The sequence below is a fragment of the Protopterus annectens genome, chromosome 16.part0 (genome assembly GCF_019279795.1).
Source record: "Protopterus annectens isolate FY-2018-M chromosome 16.part0, PAN1.0, whole genome shotgun sequence".
NCBI classification, from domain to species: Eukaryota; Metazoa; Chordata; order Ceratodontiformes; family Protopteridae; genus Protopterus; species Protopterus annectens.
In genome coordinates this window covers 389,854,941-389,879,431 of record NC_056750.1, presented here as the reverse complement: position 1 = coordinate 389,879,431, position 24,491 = coordinate 389,854,941, and the positions used below count along the sequence as shown (strand labels likewise).

The window sequence follows — 24,491 nt, the reverse complement described above, 5'->3', positions numbered from 1 at the left end:
TTTGTCTGCATTTTACAACAGAAGTCAGTTCACTTATGGGGTGTAGTATGATGTTTGCAGTTGTAAAACGTGAAGTAAATCCTTGTAGACTGATGTATGCAAATGTGCCTTTCCAGAAGTTTGAGACTCCATATTGCAAAGCCCAAAGCTGCAAAACATAGAGATTCACTTAGAAATAACAGCAGACTGCAAATTTACTGTTAAATGAGTTTTATGCAGGAATGCAAGCCCATCTGCATCCCCACACCCGTTTCTTAATATATACACTAATCACGAGATTGCTGTACCTCTGAGAAAATAATGTTCTCTTGAGACACAGTTACTTTGAACTTGGCTTAAATTTTTCCCCAAGTGAACCTAAATTTTTACACCTCCTGGGATCATACTTTCTCCATTCACTCTCATTTGAAGTGGTTAGTAAAGTAGGTCACTTTTTGTCCGTTGTAATGGGTGGAGCAATTGTGATATTTGTTGTTAAGGGACTTAAGTGAGTTTTGCTAAACGGTATTTAGGGTATATCTGCAGGAGACAGTGGGTAGAATATAGTACAGAACATAAGCTGTGCAAAATGTAAGGGAAGTCCTTCAGAATGATTGAACAGGTAAATAACTTGAGCACTGAATTTTTCCTTCAGATAATTGTATTTGGCCTGTGGTACTTCTGTATACATTTATTGATTGGTTTGCTTGAATGCTTGACTGTTTTGCAATTTAAACAGATGTCTTAATAATTGCAGTGCATTCCAGTGAAATAATGTCCTAGACGATTGTTTAATAATGTAGTGATGATTTAAACATTAAAACATATGTAATGTGCATTTTTTTGTTGGTTGGCCTTTTTTCGGTGGATGGATTTAATTTGTTGTTTCATGCATAAATATGTATATGTATATGTATATTTATATATATATATGTTTATATCATGTTTCCATTTTTTACCCAAATTGTTTTGTTATAGGTGGAAGATTTAGATCAGTTGAACATAATCCATGTTACTGGAACAAAAGGAAAGGTAAGGAGCACTACAAAAGTGAATTTTCAGAATGCCATTATAAGCTGGCAAAGCACTGTAAAATGTGATTATCTGATCTTGTCATTTTCATTCGTTTCTCAATGAACTGGGTTCAGGTCCAATCCTCCGATCCGACTCTGCCACTTTCTTCAGATTCTAGGATCTGACTCTCAAGCTCCTTTTTTACCCATAATGCCCCTGATAACTGTATTACCTCAGACCTCTTTTTCTGCTTTTCAGGATCAGTTATGATTGGGACTGCTCAAGCTCCTTGTGGGTTATAGTGGGTGAATAGTTTATTTTTCTCCTGTATACTTTTCTATATAATTCCTTTTTCCTTCGTATACTAAGACTGTCCCATTTAGCCTCAACAGTCTTTCTTTACCGAGTTTTTTCTGTATTCCTGTACTACCATTGTTGGTAGTCCATTTCTCTTTTTACCTCTGTAGGTAATTTCTTTCAATACCATTGTTGGTAGTTGGCGCTGATCTTCCTTTTCTTGCTTTCTGATAAAAAAAATTCTGTACCTGTGTGGCTTGTTTTTCAGTATGGCTGCTAAGCTGACTGGTTTTAAGAACTGCACTTCCCGTAGGCACAAGATCCCCAGTTCTGATGCCCACAGGGAGTATTTTTATCGTTTGGACCCAGCACATCTGGACACCTCTTGCTCTGTATGTGCAGTCTTTAATTCTAGAGTGGTAAATGATAGGGATAAATTAATTTTAAATGGTCTCCTCCTGGCCTCAGCTTCTTTTACAAGCACTTCTTCAGGGGTTCAAACCCCCCCTTTGAAAAATTGAAGGAGCCCAGGGAGCACCGTAAACGCTGACCTGCTCAGTCAACTCATTCCACACCTTCAGAGACTGCTAAGAAGGTTTCGAAATCTTCAGACCCAACACCATCTGCAGTCACATTTTCTCTGCCCCATGCTCCTGCGTTTTTTTTTTTAAGTGGGTATCCCCAAGATTAAGGTGGTCTTTTTTTTTTTTTTTAGTGCGTCCCAAAAAGATGTCAAGGCCATCTTCCACGTCCTCTTCCACTAGGTCTTTTCGAAGACTAAGTGAGAGGTGAATAGAATGATGAGAAAATTCCTCAGAACACCAGTCCAGATGGGGGACCTGTCAGCTCAGGCTCCCATCGGATCCTTGAGCCTTCAGTCTTCCTTCCCGCCTGTAATTGCTCCTTTTCCGATCCAACCGTCCATTTCAGAGTCCTTGTATCAAAGAGCCCTGAGGGTCTAACCATTTGATCTAAAGGCTATTTCATCTTCTTCTCTGGTGAATTCCCTGATCTGATTGGCTTGGACCCCATTGAAGCACTATGGGTGTCAGAGTTGAAGCATTGGTGTCGAATCCAAGGGGTTGACTTTAACTCCAAAGTTTTTAGAGCTGTTGCTTCCTCTCGGCACTTCTGTGCTGAATAGATTGGCTCTGATTCCTCCCTAAGAGTGGAGGGTTGGTGAGGCCTGGGGATTGTCTGCTCCGAGAGCCTCTGCCCCAGGCATGTTGTCTTCTCCTTCTTCTGGTCCCTCTGCATTTGAGATGGTGGATTAGGGTAGTGTCACATCCCAGAGTGGTTTCAACTTTCCCTTCTTCGGATCTGTGCCCCATTCCCTCTTTGAAGATTGTGTCCAAGTCTTCTCATTTTACACCTCACGGAGAGCCAGCCCAGATGAACTTCCACGCAGCTCCCACCCAAGGATCTTACTATCTCTTCTGATACCTCCACCACGCAAAGATCGGTCTGACTAACACAGCTAGAAGCATAAACTGTTTAATAACACACAAAACAGATAAAATATGTAAAAATAAGATATAAACTACGAGATTAGCGCTTTCACACACTGGGTGCCGCTTCAGGTCTATCACTCCATGGGGAATCGGTAAATGTAAAAAATGTGCTGTCAACTTTTGTGTAGGCCAATCTAATATACTTTTTAAAGAGCATGTTCTACAGAATTTGAGTGACATCAGTAGTGGTAATACATCTATTGCCCTTTATAAACTGCTCTACTTTTCTTTGTCAAAATGTCATTATTTCGAAAAAGCAAAGTAGAAGCCCAGTTACGCGAAGGTGCACTTTAACGAAAGTGCATTTTCACAAATACCGGTTCAACAAATCAGAAAAAAGCAAAACCAGAAACACTGCAGCACCTAAGCACACTACAGTGGGGAAAAGGGAATATACCTGTTTCCCCCACTTTAGTGCGATCTTGGAGTTAGTATATCTAAGTAGCGGGGGTGTGGGGGTGCAGGGGGGCTTGCCATCCTGCGAGACCGTCTTTTATGCGTTTCTTTTTTCTTTTTGTTTTTTTAATGGTTTGTTGAACCGGTATTCATGAAAGTGCACTTTCGTTTAAGTGCACTTTCACGTATGTGGGCTTCTGCTTGTCTTTTTTGAAATAATGAAATTTCGACTAAGGAAAGTAGATTTTTATAAATATATTTCTGTTAATGTTGGGCATTCTTTTTCCCTCATGGCTATACAAATAGGTTCATAGGTAGGTACTAGGCTATCTGCCCGAAGGCATTTATAAGCCTACCCAGAATGTGTTGGCTTTTGCCACCCCCTTAGATTATTGGTTCATAGGTAGGTATTAGGCTATCTGCCTGAAGGCATTTATAAGCCAAGCCAGAATTAAATATTGTGTTACCACCATGCATTTCCCTTCCAAGTCTTGAACCCAGGACCCTGTGCACTGCAGTCAGAGCAACATACCACTATGCCAAATCAGCAGTTTTAATAAGCAGCCTTTGCTAGGCTCGAACCCAGGACCATACACACCATAGACAACGTGATTTACCACTAAGCCATGACAGATTTGATGAGAATATGAGAGGAGGTGATATTGGAAACATAACTGAAGCTGCAGAAATAAAATGGATCACCACTCTGCAAGCTGATAAAATTCCTGGGCTAAATGGCATGATACCCTTAAGACTTGCTCTTAAGGTTCGAAAGCTGCTGCATCAAGTTAAACTGATACTGTTGTATTATTGGCCAATGTGATTTTTTTTTTAAATATACTGGTTACACATGGTGAGATAGATCTGGAGAAGCATCCAGTGTGTGAAAGCACGATCTCTTAGTTTAGCTCTTGTTTTTATGTATTTTAGTTGTTTTATGCGCTAACAGTTTATGCTTTTAGCCTTGTTAGTCAGACCGATCTTTGCTTGGTGGATATTTTAGATTACGGATAGACTTTCGGCTGCAGGCTGTATATTGCTGTTTTTCTTATACCTCCCCACAGCATCCCATGAAGGAAGTTCCTCGGAAGAGGGCGTGAAGGAGGAGGCACTTGGATTTCCCACAGAAGACACTGATTTTGATGGAGAAGAGTGTCCCTAGATCTCCACCCGAGGATATCTTATTTGGAGACGTCTTAGAGATCCTTCGCCAGAAAGGTGGTTGGTTTTCCCAGACCCCTTCCCAGGAGGAATCCAGTGTTCTTGGAAGCCTTCGGATATAAACCCTCTACTTGTGTTACACCACCCGCTGCTAAGCTAATAGACCTTGTCTCCCACAGAACATGGAAAGAACTGGACTCCAGAGAACCAATCCCCAAACGTCCATACAAAATTTTCAGTCCTCCTCCTGGCAGACAACAGTGAATGAAGGGTATTCAAGTAGATGCCATGGTTGTTGTGGCATCCACTAAGAAAGAGTTGGCTGAACAGTGTTCCTCTGTCCATCCCCCTACAAGGAGTCTGGGGTGTTGGACAGGTTTGGGAAGTAAGTGTATGGATCAGTGACCTTTGTTTTTCAGTTGCTGAATTATTTGGTGCATCTTGCTAGGTTACAGATGGACTTGGTCAAGGAACTCTATAATTCTACCCATGGCTCCATGTCTGAAGAGGAATGGAAGTCCTTTTCCTCGTGACTGGCTACCCTACAGTCCATTACTAATGCGTTCATGAGGTTAATCTTGGATGCAGCTGAAGGTTCCTTACGGTCTGCCACTTCAGGCATAAGCATTATGAGACATGTCTGGATGTGGTTGTGTGATTTTGCGGAGCCCTTTTAAGGTGTCATTCATCACTGCTCCCTTTGATGGACCTTCTTGCTTTGGCCAACAATTTAAAGTGACACTCTCCCACAGTGAGAAGGATGGAAAGGCTTGTCTACTGTGGGAATCCGGTTTTCTACCCCACAGAGACCCTTTTCCAAGAATCAGCTTGGCGGGATAAAGACATGGTTCTGTAAATTACAAGGGCCTTTCCAAGAGCCATGCTGAGAATTTTCCCCTAGGGGCAGAGAGGGAAGTAACTACAAAGGGAGGTGCCTCCCTCGAGTCAGAGGGGGTTGGCAGAATCAAGGGTCTCAAGATTCTTTCTCAGACAGATCTCTGGAGGCAATCACTTGCCCTTGCATCCAAGAGCCTGGATAGTCATTGCAAAAGATTTAATGGGTGCAAAGGCTCATATCCAGGAGGATATTTTCATTCCCTTTTTACAAGTTCCCCAAAGGAAATGAAAATGTCTCCCCAATGTTCCACCTGATCAGATGGAGTTAGCTGTTTAGATTCAAAAGCTGCTGGACAGAAGTCATCCAAGATGTCCCCCCAGACCAGAGACGATCCAGAATTCACTCAAGATTCTTTTTAGTGTCAGAGAAAACGGGTAACCCAAGACCCATTCTGGATCTCTGTTTCTAAACCACTTTGTAAAGAATTCCAAATTCTGCATTGTCACAGTTCAGTACATTCTACCTCTCCTTCCGAAGAACGACTGGATCTGGTCTCTAGATCTTCAAAACGTGTACCATCATTTCAAAATGAACAGCCACTCTCGAAGATACCTATGCTTCCGGCTGGTAGCCGGTCATTACCAGCTCAGAACCCTGTCTTTTGGACTCACCACAGCCCCCAGCGTGTTCACTGAATGCATAGCAGTGGTAAGAGCTCATCTAAGACTGCACGGATTCAGTGTCTTTCCTTATTTAGATGACTGGCTCCTTACTGCAAAAGACAGGCATCTTCTGGAAAAGGCCAGAGTTTACCTACTCCATTTATCTCAATCTCTGGGGATTACAAAAATCTGGGAAAGTCACAATCTCAACCAGTTCAGTTTATAGGGGTTCATCTAGACAGTCAGTTGCCTAGCTCTTCTGCCTCAAAACGGAATTCTTACTTTGAAATCGCATGTTGGTTAGGTTTTTTTCTCATTCTTTTCCCCCAACAAGAAGTGCAGTGGTCTTTCTACTGACAATCTCTACGACATTCAGTAAAATTCTCAAGTTTGCAGAAATTACCTATTGTGGTGGATACACTCCGAAGAGATATGTCATGGGGTCTATTTATCCTACCTCCCCAGAATGCTCTGTTGACCATAGACACCTCCCAGTTGGGGGTGGGGAGGGGCATTATTTAGGATGGGCAGTTTGTCATGTGATCCCAAGAAGAGACTGATTTGCATATACATGTTGTAGAGATGAACAGTGCTTCTAGTTTTGCTGGCCCTTCAGAGCTGTCTTCCACTACGAACTATTGCTGTTCAGACTGACAACATGTCAGTAGTCTGGTACATCAGCAAACAGGAGGGAACCGGATCCTATCCCCTTTGCCTTGAAGCAGCGAGGGTTTGGCAGTGAGTGATCTCCATCTGCTTTCTGCTAGTGACGCACATGCCTGAGAAATCCAACATATTGGCAGACAAGCTCAGCAGGACTATCCTGATGCCTCACAAGTTCTGTCAGTTAGTGTCAGATATGATCTTCCAGAAATGGGGTCAGCAGTGCTGTGACGTATTAGCCTCTCCCCTGATGAACAAATGCAGCAGGTTCTTTGCCGTAATTCTTCTTCAGGTACAGTCAGCAAGAGATGCTCTAGTCTGCGTTTGGCCTTCTTGTCTCCTTTATGCTTACCCTCCCCTGCCTGTAACACCAAAGTTTCTTCAGAAAGCACGTTGGTTGAAGAGCAAAGTAATCCTCATTGCTTCCTATTGGCCTTGGCAAATATGGTTTCTGTTCCTATGGTCTTGCCTAGTATGTCTGCCTTGGGCACTAGATCCCACTCCAGATCTCCAGTCACACCCCACAGGGATGATTCATACAGACATTACAGGCCTGAGTTGACAGTACGGTTTCTCCAGTTCCAATGAAGACTAGATATTACAGGCTGTCCTCCCCAGTTCATTATATTCTTATCTCATCTCACAAACCTTCAACCAGGAAGATTTAAGAGCAAATGGAAAATATTTTCTTTGTGAGCTCGTCAGAGTGACTTGGATTCTTTAACTGTTCTACTCCTGGCTATTTTAGATTTCCTTGCCTCCATTTTTCAAACTGAGGTGAGTTTCTCCACGATTGAAGTGCAGCCATCTCCAGATACCACATTGAAGATAACTTAGTTGACGCTGAAGGGGAAGAATTATGTAAGGCCTTCTTAAACTGCACGTTTTTGCTTAGACCTCCAGTTCGAGATCCCACTCCACCTTGGAATCTGACTTTGTCACTAACTTTGGTACACATACCGTTTGAGCCTTCAACAAAATTAGACCTTAAGTTTCTGTCTTGGGAAAACTGTCATCTTGGTGGCAATCACTTCAGCAAGGCAAGTGTCACAACTCCAGTCACTGTCTGTGAAACTACCTTATTTAATTTTTCATAAGAAAAGAGTTACCCTATGCAGTAAACCTTCCTTTCTACCAAAAGTGGTCTCTTAGTCTATCATTAATCAAGTTGTCAACCTACCAATTTTCTTTCCAAATTCTTGCAGTAAAGGAGAATATATCCTTTGTTTTAGACATCCATAGGCTACTTACCATCGTAAGACTAAGGAGTTCAGAAAAAAATGATCGTTTGTCTCCTTTTCCAATAACATGATGGGAAAACCAGTTTCAAAAACTACTGTAGCTAAATGGATAACCAGATTGTATTTCTTGTGTTTATTCCTCGAGAAACCTAACCTTACCAAGACAACCAAAAGCACATTCAACAAGGCTAGTGGCTACATCATTTGCTTTTTTTTTTTGGCTAGAGCTTACACTGATGACATTTGTGCAGCTGCCACTTGGTCTAATTCTCATACTTTTAATTCTCATTATAAAATGGATATCTTCTCCAGGAATAGTGCATCATTTGGTCCTGTGGTGCTCCGGAACATCCTCTCATGTGGGCCACCCAAGGTATTTGCAGTTGGGGACTCTGTCCCATTTGTTGAGGAACAAATGAAAATGACATCATCAGATATTAGTTATGTACTCACCATAACAATGCATCTATGTTGTCAATTTTCATTCTTCCTCAACTTCCCTGCCACCTTCCCCTTATCCATATCTTTGGTAAAGCTCTAGCGGAATTATTAAGAACCTTAAGTTCCTGTTTGAGCCCTTGATCTTTCAGCTATCACTGTTCTGTCATAGCTATCTTGTGTTACTTTTTCTTGTTATATTGTATAATAACAGCAAACTCGATCTGATGTAATACACTGATCAGGGGCATTATGGATAAGGGAGGAGCTCAGTAGTTGGATCCTAGATTCTTAATAAAGTGGCCAAGTCATATCTGAGGATCGAATCCAAACCCCATTCGTTGAGGAAGAATGAAAATGGACAACATGGATGCATAGTTAGGGTGTGTACATAACTAATTTAAACAAGAGGCAAGCTTTTTGTTTAGTGTTTAGAAATGTCTATATTGTTGTCCATTGTGGGGAAAATGCATTCTGGTGTATTATGGAGTAACTTGGGATTGCATGCTGGAGCCATGATTTCTGTACTTTAGAGCAGAGGCTAGAAATGGTTTTGGTCATTATTAAGAAAACAGATGCACCTCTGAGCTTTTCCAAACTTTAAAATTTTTCTGTGCTTTTGTAACTTCACATTGAAAAATGAGTTTGTGACTAAGGGCCTCCTTCCTAGCTTAAAGATCTGGCTGTTTGAATTTTTTCCAGATTTGTAACTATTAAATTGCTGTCACAATGACAGAACTCTTGATTATTATTGACCATTCTTCACTGTGACCCTGTCCAAAAGACCTTGTCTCAAAACCACTGATCTAGTTTTATTTTTAAATCCATCTAAACTTGCCTACACGTCTTGCATCTGTCAGTATTAAACAGTTGTCCCATCCTTATCTAAAATGGAAATAATTTCGACCTAATTTTGTGCTTACATCTTCCTTGTCTTCAAGTAATTCTTGGGGTATTTTTAAGTGTCTCATTTTTCAAAATATTTAACAACCAATGTCACCTTTAATCTACCTATAATAAATTTTGAGAATAAGTTTCATTTTTTTAATCTTTCCTCACAACTCCTGTTTCTTAGTTATTTTGTTTCTAGTAAAAAAAAATTGCACCATTTCCAAATTTCAAATGTGAGAGCTATTATAGAAACAGAAACCTGTGTTTTATTCCAGCATAGGTTTTTCTATGGATTTACAGATCAGGAAAATGACTTGTACATGTTTACTTTCTGTTGTGAAGCCCAAGTCATCAGTTTGTTGACATTTACCACTTACAAATATAGTTTGAATGACCCATTTTCTCACATTATCAAGATGTAATGTGCATTTGATATATTGAAAAGGACTTCATTTAATTGTACCCACTCATATAAGTTAACTAGATACCATTTTATCTCTAACTGATATTTTTGATGACCGATCCTACCGTCTTGGTGTCCCCTGCAAATTTTCCAACCCAGTATCTCCTTGATTCAGGAAGCATGGACATAAATACATGAAATAGAAAGGGACCCAGAACTTATCCATGAGAAACTCATCTATTTGTTCAAGATTGTCTTGGCTTAATTCCTTGAATTATTTTACTTGCTGCTTTATCCACTGGATTGTATACTTAAACTTTTATTTTCCTAAGACCAAGGTAATGACTTTGCAGTATTGAGTCAAACACTTTGCTATGTCAAGGTAGATTACTTCCATAGCTAAATTATCTGATGATCTTACCACATGAAAAATGAAAATGTAGAGATCCGATGTTGTTGCCTTTTCATTCTGTCTCACCTGTTGCATGTATCAGTTGAGATCTGAAGCTGGCAACTTTCAGATCTTTGCATTAGAGGTTCAGGCTCCCTCTCTCTACCCATAATCCCCTCTGCCCTCCTAATTCCTTAGATCCTGTTTGCCACCATTCCAGGCGGATGCATTTTAAAGGCTTTGCACTTGTTTGTCTCTCTAATCTTCAGATAAGTCACTTCTTGTTTCCCTTTATATTTTTCCTTATTAGTGTACTCTAGCTGTATAGTGAATAGATTTTTCCCTCATTTTAATTAGCATTCCCAAGAAAAGGCTTTTGTGTTTTATTTCTGCTAGTAGCTTTTTGGTAGCAATGTTTTTTGTATCCCTGTTAGAGAGTTAGGATTGTAGACTTGTGTACTGTTATAGTGCATGCTTTGCTCTTGTGATGTCTTGTTTTTTAACAGATGCTGCTGTTTTTGTTGTTACTGAATCTCTGGCCAGGTTCAACAAGGCTTTGAGCTTAAGAAACGCTCCTGTTGCAGACATAAGACTTCTCCAGTTCCCTGTTCCAGGTGCATCTGTTGCTTATGGGCTTCTCATCTAGAAGAGGACTATAAATTGTGTTTTGCCTTTGGGCCCAAACCCCTCTTGAACTTCAGATGTAAGTTGGTCCTAAAAGGGGTTTGGGCCCAAAGGCAAAACCCCTCTTGAACTTCAGATGTAAGTTGGTCCTAAAAGGCCACCTACCTGCCACAGCAGGAGAACATTATAGTTAACATTCTGGTTTAAAAGAAAATCTGTGGTGAAGTCACTGAGAAAAACTTAAGGAAAAAGAGAAGGGAAGATAATGTTTTGAGAGAAGGAGTCGAGAAAGAGTTGTACAGTCCCTGATGGGGCTGTGGGTCCAGACCAAAAATCTCTGAACACTCTGATCTTATCCTTATCTTGGAACCAATTCATACCTGTTCTCCTACTCTTCCATTAATCGTCAAGCTCTGATTCTTCCCAGAGATAACCACCCCTTTGCTTTAACCACCAGTATTGCAAGAGAAGTCCTTCTACATGTCCCTCAGGCTTCCTTTGATGGACTCCTCGCTTAGTTCGGTGCAGTCATTGAGGACGTTGTCTAAAGTAGATGACGGGATTATGTGGAAATTCTTGAGAACCGAGATGCAGATGGGGTCTTCCCCACACCTCCTGGGACTGGACTGCTGGAACTGGACCTCTAGCCCTTAATTGTTTTCCCTGTCCAGTCTGTTCTTTGTATCCAGTGGTCTTGGAGTCGAGTTCCAAACAGTGGATGACTATGTTAGAGCTGGTGGTCTGGTCATCTTTGAGTCCAGCTCTGTCCCTTACCCTTTCAGCTCTGATGGCATCTGATCTCGAGGGGTTGCAGAGCCATGAGGTCAGTGTCAGGATATGAGGGTGAGGATCAGCTTAGACTTTCAGATCCATATCTTCCTATCGGGTCAGTGTTTTGGAGGTGGACAACTCGGCATTGTTGTCTGCTTTGGAGCTGAGCAGGGTTGCGTCTCGGGGGGGGGGGGGGGGGAGTACCTTGTTGGGTTCCTTGGATCCAAAGAGGATTTATGTTGCACATATTTTGGCTTTTGAGGTGTTTGAAAGTGTTCTCTCCCAGTCAAGAGTAGAGTTGTTTCATCTGTTGTCACATCTTTCCTGATCCCCCCTGATGTCTGCTTTTTCACATCCACATAATCCTGTTGATCACTTCTGCAGTAGCTTTAGCTATATGGGTTTTATTCAGCATTGGATATAACAGCTGTCCAGCTTTCTGATGTTCAGGGCACCTTCCATGTGACCACACCATCAGTCAACTAGAGTGGAGCAGACCAGAATGTCAGGATTGAGCATCAAGCCCTTCAGAGCATTCTTGCTGCAGACGAATATGCTCATCTGAGGCTTTTGAAGTTCACTGGCCAGCTTGTGCTGTTCCTTTGGTTAGATAAGTTCTCTTTGGGGAGGGGACCTTCCATTTTGAAAATTTGTTTAATAACATTTTTTTTCCTGTTCAAGAAAGTTATTTTAAAGTTAGGAGTTTGCTTTTTAATGATCTGTCTTGAGGCTGTGTATCTCTTTTAAACAAGGGTAGTCTTTTATCCTGTCAGTTTAAAAGTTGTTTAAATTAATTGAAAATAATTTTTCTGTGGAGAAATGATTTTATTTTTTAGGACTGACAAAATGTTTTAGATTGTTTTGTTACTGTGGTTTTATGTGGAAAAAGTTACTTTTTTTTTCCATTTTACCATTTTCTCCACTGTTGGTCCTCCTTCCAGCCTCAAAAAGAAAAAGGTTAACAAGCAGCCTTTGCCACAGGCTAGCAGTGTGCATCAGTCACAGGTGGATGACTCTGCTTTGGCCATTAGTTGTACCTCAACCCACTCATCTTTCCAGCCAAATCCCTGTGGTGTAGCATCTATAGCCACTACGGACCAAGGGTTAGCCGCATCCTTTCTGGCTGTTGGGGTTCTCTTAGTGCACAAGATAGACACACTTATTGGTCCAAGGAAAGGGAACAGGTAAGGCTTTAAGTAGTTTTTGGTGAACAAGAGACCTCTTTTATAGGTTCATAGGTAGGTACTAGGCTATTGGCCCTAGGGCCTATAATAAGCCTAGCCAAACGGTACCTTGGCTTTTGCCACCCAAGAATTTTTTTTCCTGTGCCCCTGTCAAGCAGAGCCACAGAAGTGATCCCCGGGATGAATTTCCCATCTCCCATCCAATCATCAAGTTTTTTCTTGAAGAGTGCTAATGAGGAGCTTTGTTTGATATAGATAGGTAGTTTGTTCCAGAGTATGGGAAGTCTCTGGGACAGGAATCTATCCCCACAGCATGTTCTGTTTATTGTGGTGACAAGGTTTAGTTCCCTAGAGCATGTAGCTCTGAGGGATTGGGATTTCATTAAGTGGAGAATGTCAAACAGCTCTGGGTTTGACGTAGCTTTTTATGTTAGGCAGAGATCGCCTCTGAGTAGGCGATATGCGACAAGAGTAAAGCTGGAGTTTTTTGAGACGGTCTGCGTAGGGCATCTGTTGGAGGCTGGTAATCCTCTTTCTGAGGTATTTCTGAGGCATTTCCAGTTGTTGTATATGTCTTGTGAGGTACATACCAAAAGGGGCATTGTACTCTGTAATGGGTCTAATGAGTGATGAGTAGAGGGGAATAATGTCCTCTTTTTGTCTGGATGAGAAACCTTTTGTGATGAGATGTGCCACGTAGAAGGATTTCCTGACTACTGTGGCGATGTGATTATCAAAGGAGAGACTACTGTCCACCTGTGTCCCAAGGTGTCTTATCACACTTGGGTGTTAAGTAGACTACTGCCTATGTGGTAGCTCATGGGTAAAGTTTTTACCAAAAGGGATGACAGTGCACTTTTTGGCATTGAGCATGAGGCCATGGCTTTGACACCAAGCATCTGTCTCAGTGAGGCCATTTTGTAGGATGTCCACATCGTTAAGAGTTTTGATTATGGCTCCTAGTTTGCAGTCATCTGCAAACTTTGGTAGCCAAATACCTTCTGTGTTATCCTGTACTTCAGAGAAGTAGATACCAAACAGGAGAGGACCTATGACTGAACGCTGTGGTACTCCACTTGTCACTGGTCTGAAGTTGGATTTAGAGTGTGCTACTTTCACAGTGTGGGCTCTGTCAGTGAGCCAGTTGGCAACCCATCTTGTGACATAGGGATTTATTTAGTGAGTTTATCTATAATTCCAGAGTGGGGGATGGTGTTGAAAGCCTTGGCGAGATCTAGATAGGCTGTGTGAACAACCTTACCCTCATCTGCGGCTTTGGTGACCGCTTCAAAGAAGTCTGTCAGTTTAGGAGACATGATCTGCCTTTTACAAACTCGAACTGGGTAGGGTCCAGAGTTTGGAGATTACCACTGTCATTGTTTCTAAGTTTCATGATGATACGTTCCATAGCCTTGCATTCCAGGCTCGTCAGGCTAATGGGGCGGTAGATGTTGTTCGTGTTTCACTGTTGCAGTCATTACATTTGGGTAATCTGCTGGCAGGTTGCCCTCAGTTGGCTTGATTAACAAAGTCTTGGGTCCTGCGTCGGTTGCTGTCCCTTCTTCCATGACTTAAGGTTGTCAGGGGTATAGTCTTTCTTGCCGCGCAGTGCCCGAAGCAGAAGCAGTTCACAAGTGCTGGTTGGCCGACTCCTGAAATTTTCATTTGAGTTTCAGTACCGAAGTCTTCAACTAAAAAGCTAAGTACCCCGTTGGGGAAACTTTTTCTTTCTCCTTACCGATGTCAGTAAAAGTTAATAATTGCATTACTTGTGGGAAGCAAATACCTCATAAGGATTTTCATTTGTACTGTATTCCTTGCCTAGGCCCTGACCACAACGTGCCTTGTTGTCGGTTTTGTGCTAAATTTAATCAATGCACTATTAACCGTCTGTATATTATTGCTTCTAAATATTTTGGCTCATGATTTAACTGTCCAGAAATGTCATCGGTTAGCAATCTGACTACCGGAATACCTAAAAAACGCAAAGAAAAACACCAAGACAGACCGTCGAGGTCCAAAACTGACGACGATGCTTCTCCTAAGTCAGTCGCTAGTTCGCAGGTACGCAGTGAGGCACTTTCGCAGCCCCTGATACCCACTACTTTTGATTTATGGGCCTCTACCGAGACCCATACGGAGTCCGGTATGCTGCGACATGCTTAGGTTATTGAACCCACGGATGTCTCTTCCTTAGATGGGTCCGGAGCCGCTGTGCAGGTACCAGCTTCTGAGGGTGTTTTCAGGCCTACACATTTCTATATTAAGCAGACACCATCTTCAAAACTAAGGCCAAAATCTACATCTATGTCTAAAAAACGGACGCTTGGGCCACGTGTGCAGGCCCCTATGCCTAAAAAAACAAATGATCAAAATGGCTGAAGATTTAATTACTCTGATCAGGGGTAGCCAACACCCCCCTTCTAAGAGGCCTAGGCAAGACATCATGAATCTTCTGAACAGGATTTCATTTCGTCTGACTCTTCTAATGAACAAGATTTGTCTATCTCTACTTTTGAGGGCTCTGATGCAGACGACTCAATTCCTTCTGCTTCACCCCCTGAGGATTTTTCTTTTGGGGAAACTTTACATACCTTAAGGGAACATTTCCAATGGGAAAGTCTGGATTTCTCTGAATCTAAAGAGACTTGGGGATTTTCTTCTTCCTCAGCATAGGCCTTTGGCTATACCTCCTGTTCTAGACATTGTTGATGTTTTCTCAGAATCTAGTATGGCTCCTGATTCTCTGCCTCTGGCTCCTTGTAAGCCAGACAGATACTACAGGGTTCCTGGCTCCCGCAAATTCCTTTTCAAAAATTCTATTGCAGATCCTGAAACCATTTCTCAGGGTCCCAAGGGCATTAAGGCCTCTACTGCTAAATATCCTACCCCTTCTGATAGAGATTCCAGGGTGCTGGATAGATAGGGTAAGAAGGTTTACACTTCTGCAACCTTGCAATCAGGGCTTTAAACTGTCAGTTTCTTATGCTTAAATACCAGCAGCATATCATGGGGCTTCTTAAACAGAAAATGATAATTTCTGACTGTGTGGAAAATAAATATTTACAGGATTTATTGCATTCAGCTGAACAAGTTAGAAAACGTACTTTGCAATGTGGTTTTGATTCTTTGGAGGCCTCCTGCAGGGCTGCTGTAACTGGCTCTGTGCTAAGAAGGCATGCTTGGCTCAAAGAGCAAACTCTGCCTGATCATGTTAAAGCAAAATTGTTGGATGATCCTTTACAACAGGACATTCTCTTTGGTAATAAGGCTGAAGAAGTTTTAAAAAAGATGGAAGATAAAGCTAAATCTATGCAAACTGTGAAAGATTTCTTACAAGTGCAACCTCCAAGATTTAGTAGGCACTGGCCTACTAAGAACTGGTCCTTTCCAGTTCCTTCAAGAGCCACTCAAGTCAAACCCAGACATTTCAAAGGCTCCAGGTTCCAGTCACAAGGGACTTTTACAACAAAACAATGGGGTGCCTCCTCCTCCAAATCTGAAAACAGCAAGGCACCTCCCTATGGTAAGCAGTCTCAATGACTTCCCTCTACACTTTCCAAGCACTTACCTTTCAGCCACCCCTTTGGGGGGAAAACTGGCACTTCATGTAAGAAACTGGCAACTTATAACTCAGGACAAATGGATTTTAAAGATAGTATCCCAGGGATACAGATTTCATTTCCACATGTTGCCAATCCCAAACGGATGGCCAGACCTGCCCCCAAATCAGTGGGTAGAAGCCCAGAAACAAGTACTGTCTGTCATGAACATGGGAGCTATTTAACCAGTCCCAGAAGAAGAAAAGGGACAAGGTTTCTATTCAAGACTTTTCCTGGTACCAAGAAAAGAGAAATCATGGCGTCCAATTCTGGACTTATCTACTCTAAACACATTTCTGGACCTTCCAAAATTCAAGATGCTGACTCTTCAACAGTTATTTCTTATACTAGGCAAAGATGCTTGGTTGGTAACTCTAGACTTAAAAGAGGCTTACCTGCATATTCCAATCAGGGAATCCTGCAGAAGATACCTCTGCTTCAAAGCAGGCTGTTTGCATTACCAGTTCTCTGCACTGCCCTTTGGCTTATCTACTACGCCCAGGCTCTACACAAAGTGCCTGGCTTCAATAATTGCGTTTTGCAGACAAAGAAATATTCAAATATATACATACCTTGACGATTGTCTAATGCAGGCAGAAAACAGGGACATTCTTCAAAAACATCTGGTGTTTGTAAAAAAGGTTCTAACTTGTCTAAGGTATACCATAAATGAAAAGAAATCACAACTGGTACCCTCACAAAAAATTACATTCCTGGGTGCAAGCTTGAATACAACTGCCCAGATGGCTTGCCTTACGCCAGAAAAGCAAATTCGTTTAGTGACTTACTTCAAACAGGTGGCCACAAAATCCTGCTATCTGCAAGACAAATTCTGCAAGCCTTGGGGATCATGGTCTCCTGCATTCTTCTAATTCCATATGCAAGACTGCATATGAGGAAACTTCAGTGGTACTTAGAGTTTATGGAGTCAACATTGTCACAGCCTGGAAACAATGATTCCTATCATACCTTGCCTTCAGCTAGAGTTCCTATGGTGGGCAGTGGCCTGCCACCAAAACAAGGGACTGGCATTCTCTCCACCCCCTGCCGACCAAGCCCTAACTACAGAAGCATCAGACTATGCTTGGGGGGCTCATCTGGCAGGGAAGTGCATTCAGGGCAAATGGAGCCCAAATCAAATGCACCTTCATATCAATCAAAAAGAGATGTTAGCTGTACAGAATGCATTGACAGCCTTCAATCCAGGACAGTTAATGATAGACAGACAACATCTCAGTTATGTGGTACATAAACAAGCAGGGGGATACACACTCCTATCCCCTTTGCAGACTAGCCATGGCATTGTGGAACACGGCCTTCACCTATCAAATTCAACTACAAGTTCATTTCCTGCCAGGAAAGCTGAATACTCTGGCAGACTATCTAAGCAGAAATCTCATGGACCCACATGAATGGAAACTGGAACCATGGATTTTCAACATGTTGGCACACAAATGGGGGAGTCCAGACATAGATCTTTTTGCCTCACCCCAGAACTATCAGTTGGACAAGTTCTGCACAAGAATTCATCACAAAAAAGCCTGGAAAGCGGATGCTCCATCATTTAGCTGGAGCAACCTATCAGTCTATGCCTTTCCCCCTCTGCCTCTGCTCTCCAAAGTTCTACTAAAAGTCAAACAGGACAAGCCAAAAATGATTTTGATTTGCTTTAGACTGGCCTCGCCAACACTGGTACCCAGTCCTGCGCAGTGTGTCGCACCTTCCACCTTGGCACCTGCTTTAGACACCTTACTTACTGTCTCAGCAGAACAACCAAATTCTGCACACTCTGCTCCAAACTTTGAATCTTGCAGCATGGCTAATCACCTAAATTCACCCTTGCCATCCCTCAGCAAACCTTTGATGGATGTTATTTTGGAGGCAAGAAGGCCTAGTACTAGAAAATCTTATGCTGACAAATGGAAAAAATTCTGTGCCTGGAATCCATCACAAGGGATAAGCACAACAGTGCCCAATATTCCTCAGATTTTACAATATTTAACTGAGATGCTTCACAAGGGCCTGTCCTTTTCTTCCATGAAAATCCATGCCTCAGCCATTTCTGCTCATTACAACACTGAACCTCCCCTCTTCTCTCATCCTCTGCTAAAGCAGTATCTCAGAGGGGCCAAAAACTTAAGACCACACAGGAGAGCTCCAACCCCTGCCTGGGACCTCAATTTTGTATTGGAAAAACTCACTCTTCCTCCTTTCAAGCCAGCTGCTACTGCAGAATTAAAATTTCTCTCCTGGAAAACAACTTTCCTTTTAGCAGTCACTTCAGCTAGAAGGATTTCCGAATTACAGGCTCTTATGGCAGTGGAGCCTTTTATTATCTTTCATGCGGACAGGGTGTCTGTCAGGACCAGTCCAGCCTTCATGCCTAAGGTGGTATCCAGTATGGCTCTTAGACCATCTTCCAACGTTCTTTCCCAATCCACAGAACAAGGGGAAGAGGATTCTGCATTCATTGGATGTACACAGACAACTTAGATTTCACTTAAACAGGACAAAATCTATAAGAAAATCTGAACAACTACTGGTGGCATTTGCTGCAGGGGCAGAGGGAAAGGCAATTTCAAAGCAGACTATTTCCAAATAGATAAGTCATTTTATTTGTTTCTGCTGTATTCACCATGGTAAGTCTATCCCCCAGGGGATCAGATCTCCTTCCACCAGGGCTGCAGCTAGTTCTACAGCCTTTCTCAGAGGTGTTCCTACCAGAGACTTTCTAGAAGCTGCTACCTGGAGCTCACTTCATACATTCACCAAACATTACCATTTACCTTTCTTCTCTAAATCTAGAGCTGGTTTTGCCACTGCTGTCCTGCAGGGCATTATGGGTGGTCCTAATGCTGTATAAATCCATCCTCCCAACCATTTGGGAATCTACCTGAATGTAATGACTGCAACAGTGAAACACGAAGAACATAGTACAGTTGTGTACACTTACTATAAATGTAGATGTTAGAGTGTATTCACTGTTGCAGTCTTGGTTACCCTCCCTCCAATCCCCTTTTTTCCTCTTACTATACCTCTACTTTCCTTTACTGTGCTTAAAAGCCATTTTGGTGTATTTGCTTTTGTTTGGCAGTATATTTTTGTGTTTTTAAAATTGCTTAAATATTTGGCTCCCCATTTGGGGGGTACCTGACATCTGGGGCAAGAAAAACAAATGTAATGGCGTCTGCTGCATGTTGTATACCCCTGATGACCTGAAGTCATGGAAGAATGGACAGCAATCGATGCAGAACCCAAGACTTTGTTAATCAGGCCGACTGTGGGTAACCTGCCAGCAGATTACCCAAATGTAATGACTGCAACAGTGAATACACTCGAACATCTACATTTATGGTAAGTGTACACAACTGTACTTTCCCAGAGTCCATGGTGGCTCCCCCTTTGTGGAGTGGGATAACAGTTGCTGTCCGCCATTCAGTGAGCACAAAGCCTGAGGTGAGGCTATGTTTGAACATGGTTCTTAGGTGGGGTGCCAATTTGTTCTGTAGTTCATGTAGAACGCAGCCTGGGATGATGTCAGGTCCCATGGATGCTGTGTTCTTGCCTTTGGCGAGTGTTTTTTTTTTACCTGTGCAGCTGTGATTACAGCAACTTTGCATTCTTCCGGTATAGAGATGGGCCCTTTAGGGGATGAGAGAGGGGTAAAGTTAGCACTGAACCTGTCTGCCAGGATGTTGGCAATATCCGGTGGTTCTGTATGTTTAGTGCCATTGTGCTGTAACTCAGAGCAGATCTGAGTGTTGCCATTGAGATTCTTGACATAGCTATAGAATGCTTTGTGATTGTCTTTAGAATCAGTGGCAGTTTTGTTTTTTTACAGTGGTTTCCCTAATGGGGGGGGGGGGGTGTGGATGTCTAGGGTGATTTGCTTGTGGTCATATCTGACTGACGAGGAAATGACCTCTGGTGTGGAACACTGGTTGCCCATGTTGGTAATGACCAGGTCTAGGATATTGCTGCCCCTGGTGGGGTTGTGGAAATGTTGGTCCAAGGTGTTGGAATTTATGAATTCCAGAAAACGTTGAGCACAAGAGGTGGTACTTGAGTAGTTTTCTCAGTTAATGGTGGGTAGTTGAAATCGCCCATTATTAGGGTGTTAGGTTGTACCCTAATAATTTCCAGCGTATCAAGAAATGAGGAGTGGGAATCCTGGGGCATGGTGGGGGATCTGCAGCAAGCTACAGTTTGGATTGCAGTCTTGCCCAGAGTTAGTTGCACTTGGATAATCTCAGATGCATTATACTGAGCAACTAGCCTGAAGGTGTGGATATCCTTAATGAATATGGACACGCCTCCACCTTTAGTGCTTCGGTCCAGTTTAGGTGGCCAAAGGTGTGGAATGAATTATAGCCTGGTAATGCAGGGGTGCTCTCTGGAGCCTTGAACTAGGTCTCTGTCACTGCACAGATGTTGATGTTCTCCATTTTAAGGAGTGCCTCGAGTGAGTGCATTTTGAGGTTCAGACTTCTAGCATTAAGTAGCATTACCCTCAGATTTTGTTTGCTTGTATCTGTTACGCTGGTGAATTTGTCATTTGAATCTTGCCTAAAAAAGGCACTATAGGGGTGGCAAGAGCCTTAGCCAGTATCTGGAATCCCAAGGGCGACAGGTGCAGGGCATCTCTGGCAAAGCGTCGTGGTTTGTCGATCATGTCATCCCAGGCAAACAGATACTGGATCCCCTTAGAATGACACCAGAAGCTTAGCCAATTGTTTAAGCCAATCATTTTGTCCTTGTACTGTGGTATTATTCTGGGTGATGGCAGGATGCTACTCAGGGCTAGGGCCATACCTGCCTGGGCTACAAGATCGGACAGCTCCTCCATGTCTCTTTTCATGTAGTCCAGGGAGGTAAGTCTCAGGTCATTCACACCAACATGGACAATGACAGAGTCATATTTGTACTTCTTGTGGAGTGATCTGAGTGCATGCATTATGTGGTGGATCCTGGCACCTGACAGTAACTTTCTCCTTGTTTAGGATGGTGAGTGGAACATCAGTGTGCCTGACTATGGAGTCACCTATGACTAGAGTGTTTGGTATGTTGTTATGCCTTATGGGCTGTGGCTGAGTGGCACATTGAGTTTGTGGGCTATGTGTCATTTGGGTTGTGTTGGGGGTGGAGGTTGCTTGCGTTTCTGCTTTGTAGGTCCCTGTTGCTTGGGTAGATTTTGTTTGAGAGCCTCTGCGAATGTAGGTGTGTGTTTTGGTGGTGTAGGTTTTGAGGGACTATGTGATGAGTGTGGTGTGGTGCAAGTGTTTACCTTCTCCTCTTGACTGTATAGTCCAGTCTTTGGTAAAGAGAGCTTTGCTTCCAGTTTGGCTATATAAGTGCATCTCTCACAGGTTGTAGTGTTGGGTGGTAGGATGAAAGGGTTGTCTGTACATGAGGCAATTGCTGCATTGCTCCAAGATGCTCAGATTCATCAGATAGACTGGAGAAAACACCAGGAGCTGACCCTTGGACATGCCTGGATAGGTGCTCATTTATTAAGTACTGTTTTCCTCTAGACAAGTGAGGAAAGTTGAGTGCTGTAGCTTATTTAGTGCTTACTATGAGTTCTGAACAAGTGCTGAGCTCAAAGAAACAGATTTGAGTGCTGAAACTAGAAAACTGGCTAGTTCCAAGAAACAAAATTAAGCTAGAAGGCTTCCCTGCAACACAGAAAGGCTAGGGGGCTCAGAAGCTTACAAACAGTCCTGGATACAGCAAATCTGTATCTGGACTAGACGACTTGCAGGAAAGGCAGGAAACAAGCTTAGAATTTTTTTTTTTTGTTTTTGTTTTTTTGTAAAGTGGAAAGGGGAAAGGAGGAACAGAAACTAACTGGGTTGGCCTTCACAAATGTTCTCCCTGGATTAGGTAGAGTGAGGTAATGACACTAGATTGGGAGGAGTGTCCCAGATCAAATTTACAGTAGGGGTGGGCAACTGCAAAGCCACCAAGTATAAGGACAGGATACCAATAGGGAAGGAGGGTGGGGAAACAACAATCAAAACAAACAAACCTAAACAAATGCTTAACAATTGTAGAAAATTTCTAGTTAATACCTCACACACAGTGAAACTAGCTAGCAAAGTATATGCAGACAAAGTGTTATAAATAACTCAGAAATAAGCAAAAACAGGATACTTAATGTTGTACATCAAAGATTAGTTTGCTCAGAGCCCTTCCTCTGACTTCCTCCGATTTAGCTCAGTGTGAAGACATTCCAGATTCTGAATCTGATGCAGGGTTTTCTTCTCAGATGTCTGATTCAAAAGGTTTCTCAAACTTTTTGAAAATATTGTAAGCTGTTACAGAAGGAATTTCCAGAACCTTCTCCCATTCTGCCAGTTTTGTCTACTTTGTAGGATGTGTGTTGTTGTCTGAAACTTTCTTGATAGTTTGGTATTTGCAGATAGGATGTTTGAAGTTCCTTAGTTTTTTACATTTCCAGTACTCTTCCCAAACCTGACCTAGCAACTGTAGCTTTAGTTAATCCTACGATTGCTAAACATTTGCGTAATTCCAGTTTCATTAAATTCCAGTCCTCTTTCTGATAAGGATGGGAAACAATGTATGGGGAAAAAGTATATGCTTCTACAACTTTGATTTTTCAGTATTTTTAATTGGCTGGCTTATATGCTGATGATTGTTCTAATGAGTTGTAAAGGAGGATTATTTTGTTGCGGTTTCTTCTTGTGAGGAAATGTCTACTTTAAATAATTTAATTACTTCTATTGAACAAGTCAGTACTCATTGTATACAGTGTGTGTATGATTGTAGATACTTCTTCCAGGGCCACTGGTACTTTTTCGAGATTTGTCCGGCTACGTTCTCAGAACCTCCCAGATGATAAAAATTTGATTTTAAATTCTTTTGGATAGAAATTTAGTTTTTGGCTCTTCTGTTGCAGAGGTAATCAAAAAGTGTGAGGAAATGAATACGTTGATATAGGGAATCTAAGATTTTTCAGCCCTTCTGTTCCAGATTTTCTAACGGATTTGCTAACTTCTCATCCAGTTTTGACAAAAATCCTCCAAAATAAACAGTCTCAGTAAAATGTAGGTAAACAGATGTTTAAGAAAGAGCTATCCCCCAGCATTCCCTTCTTGTCTTCCAGAAAGACTTAATCTCCATTTTTATCTTTGGTAACAGTTTCAGACAAATGGATTCTGAATATCTTTCATCAATGTTCATTTCCAGGGGTTAATTTCTCATCCACCAGTCCAGAGTGTTAATTCCACCTCTCCATCATATGCTGTCCCAGGGAGTGATAGAACCAGTTCATCCTTCCCGTTTGGGGGAAGGGTTTTTATTCAAGGATGTTTTAGTACCAAAACAAGAAAATGCTTGTTAGACCATTTCTGCCTCTTACTTTCCTTAACCTGTTTGCGATAGTGCCCAAGTTCAAAATTATGTCACTCACTTCACAACCTGTTACCTGTTCTAACCTCATTCAATTTTCTTAGAAAAGCTAGATTTAAAAGCTGCTTATCACACCCCTGTTCACCCAGACTTTAGGAGATGAAGGTTTTGTGTGCCTGGATCACATTGTCCTTTCTCTGCCATTCCCTTTGTGAACACCCTGGTCCAGTGGATAATTCAAAATGTTTAGCTCCAGTTATATTTCATTGCAGGATATTGAGGAGCCACGTTTCCGTATTTTGACTTGCTTATTTTTGCAGTGTGTTTTTCAGTGTCCAGAATTTCTCACTTGGGTGAGCTGGGATTTCGAGAAAACATTCAAAATTCTTTTTTTTTTCTCCTTCACACAGGATTGTGTTGCTGGGGTGTCAACTAAACACCTCAGTTCAGAAAGCTTTTCTTCCACAGGGAAAAATAGATCAATATCTAGATCTGTTTCTAAGGTTTTCCATTTAAACTTCATTTACCGCGAGGGGATATCTCTGGATTTTGGGTGTCATGGCATCTATAATTCTCATGCTACCCCTTGAAAGACCCCAAATGAGGCAGATACAATAGTATTTGAAATGTTTGTGTTCCTGGCACCAACATCCTTTCAAATCCCAGTGCTGGGGTTTGTCAGAGTGGGGTTTGGTAATGACCCCAGTCAACTTCATTTGGTCGTCTGGATGATGGGGTTGTAACTCTCTTTAGGCACCTGTTTACTGAGGACAGGCATAGTAGTCCACAAAAAGACAACTGAAGTAGCAGTGATTGTTGAAATAGCTAAAACCCAGTGACTGCAGTTTTTTGTGTACAGAGAGACTCATTCATAAAATATCAGGATTTGCTGGCAGAAACAAGAGCAGTGTGGAAGAAAGATACCCAGACAGTTTCAATAGTAGTAGGAACAACGGGTCTTCTAAAACAGAATCTACAATCGTATTTAGATACGTTACCGATACATGTAACGCCATATGAACTGCAGAAGGAGTCATTACTGGTCAAATTGTGG

General features: G+C 42.1%; 1 protein-coding gene across 3 annotated transcripts in view; it reads left to right on the top strand.

Moving 5' to 3' along the window:
• Positions 1-24,491, top strand: part of FPGS (folylpolyglutamate synthase) — a 1,649,361-nt gene that overhangs the window by 356,429 nt on the left and 1,268,441 nt on the right. For all 3 annotated transcript variants that reach the window (XM_044058278.1, XM_044058279.1, XM_044058280.1), the window contains exon 3: positions 958-1,011. In XM_044058278.1, coding sequence (XP_043914213.1) covers positions 958-1,011 — 54 coding nt within the window. The remainder of the gene's footprint in view (positions 1-957; positions 1,012-24,491) is intronic.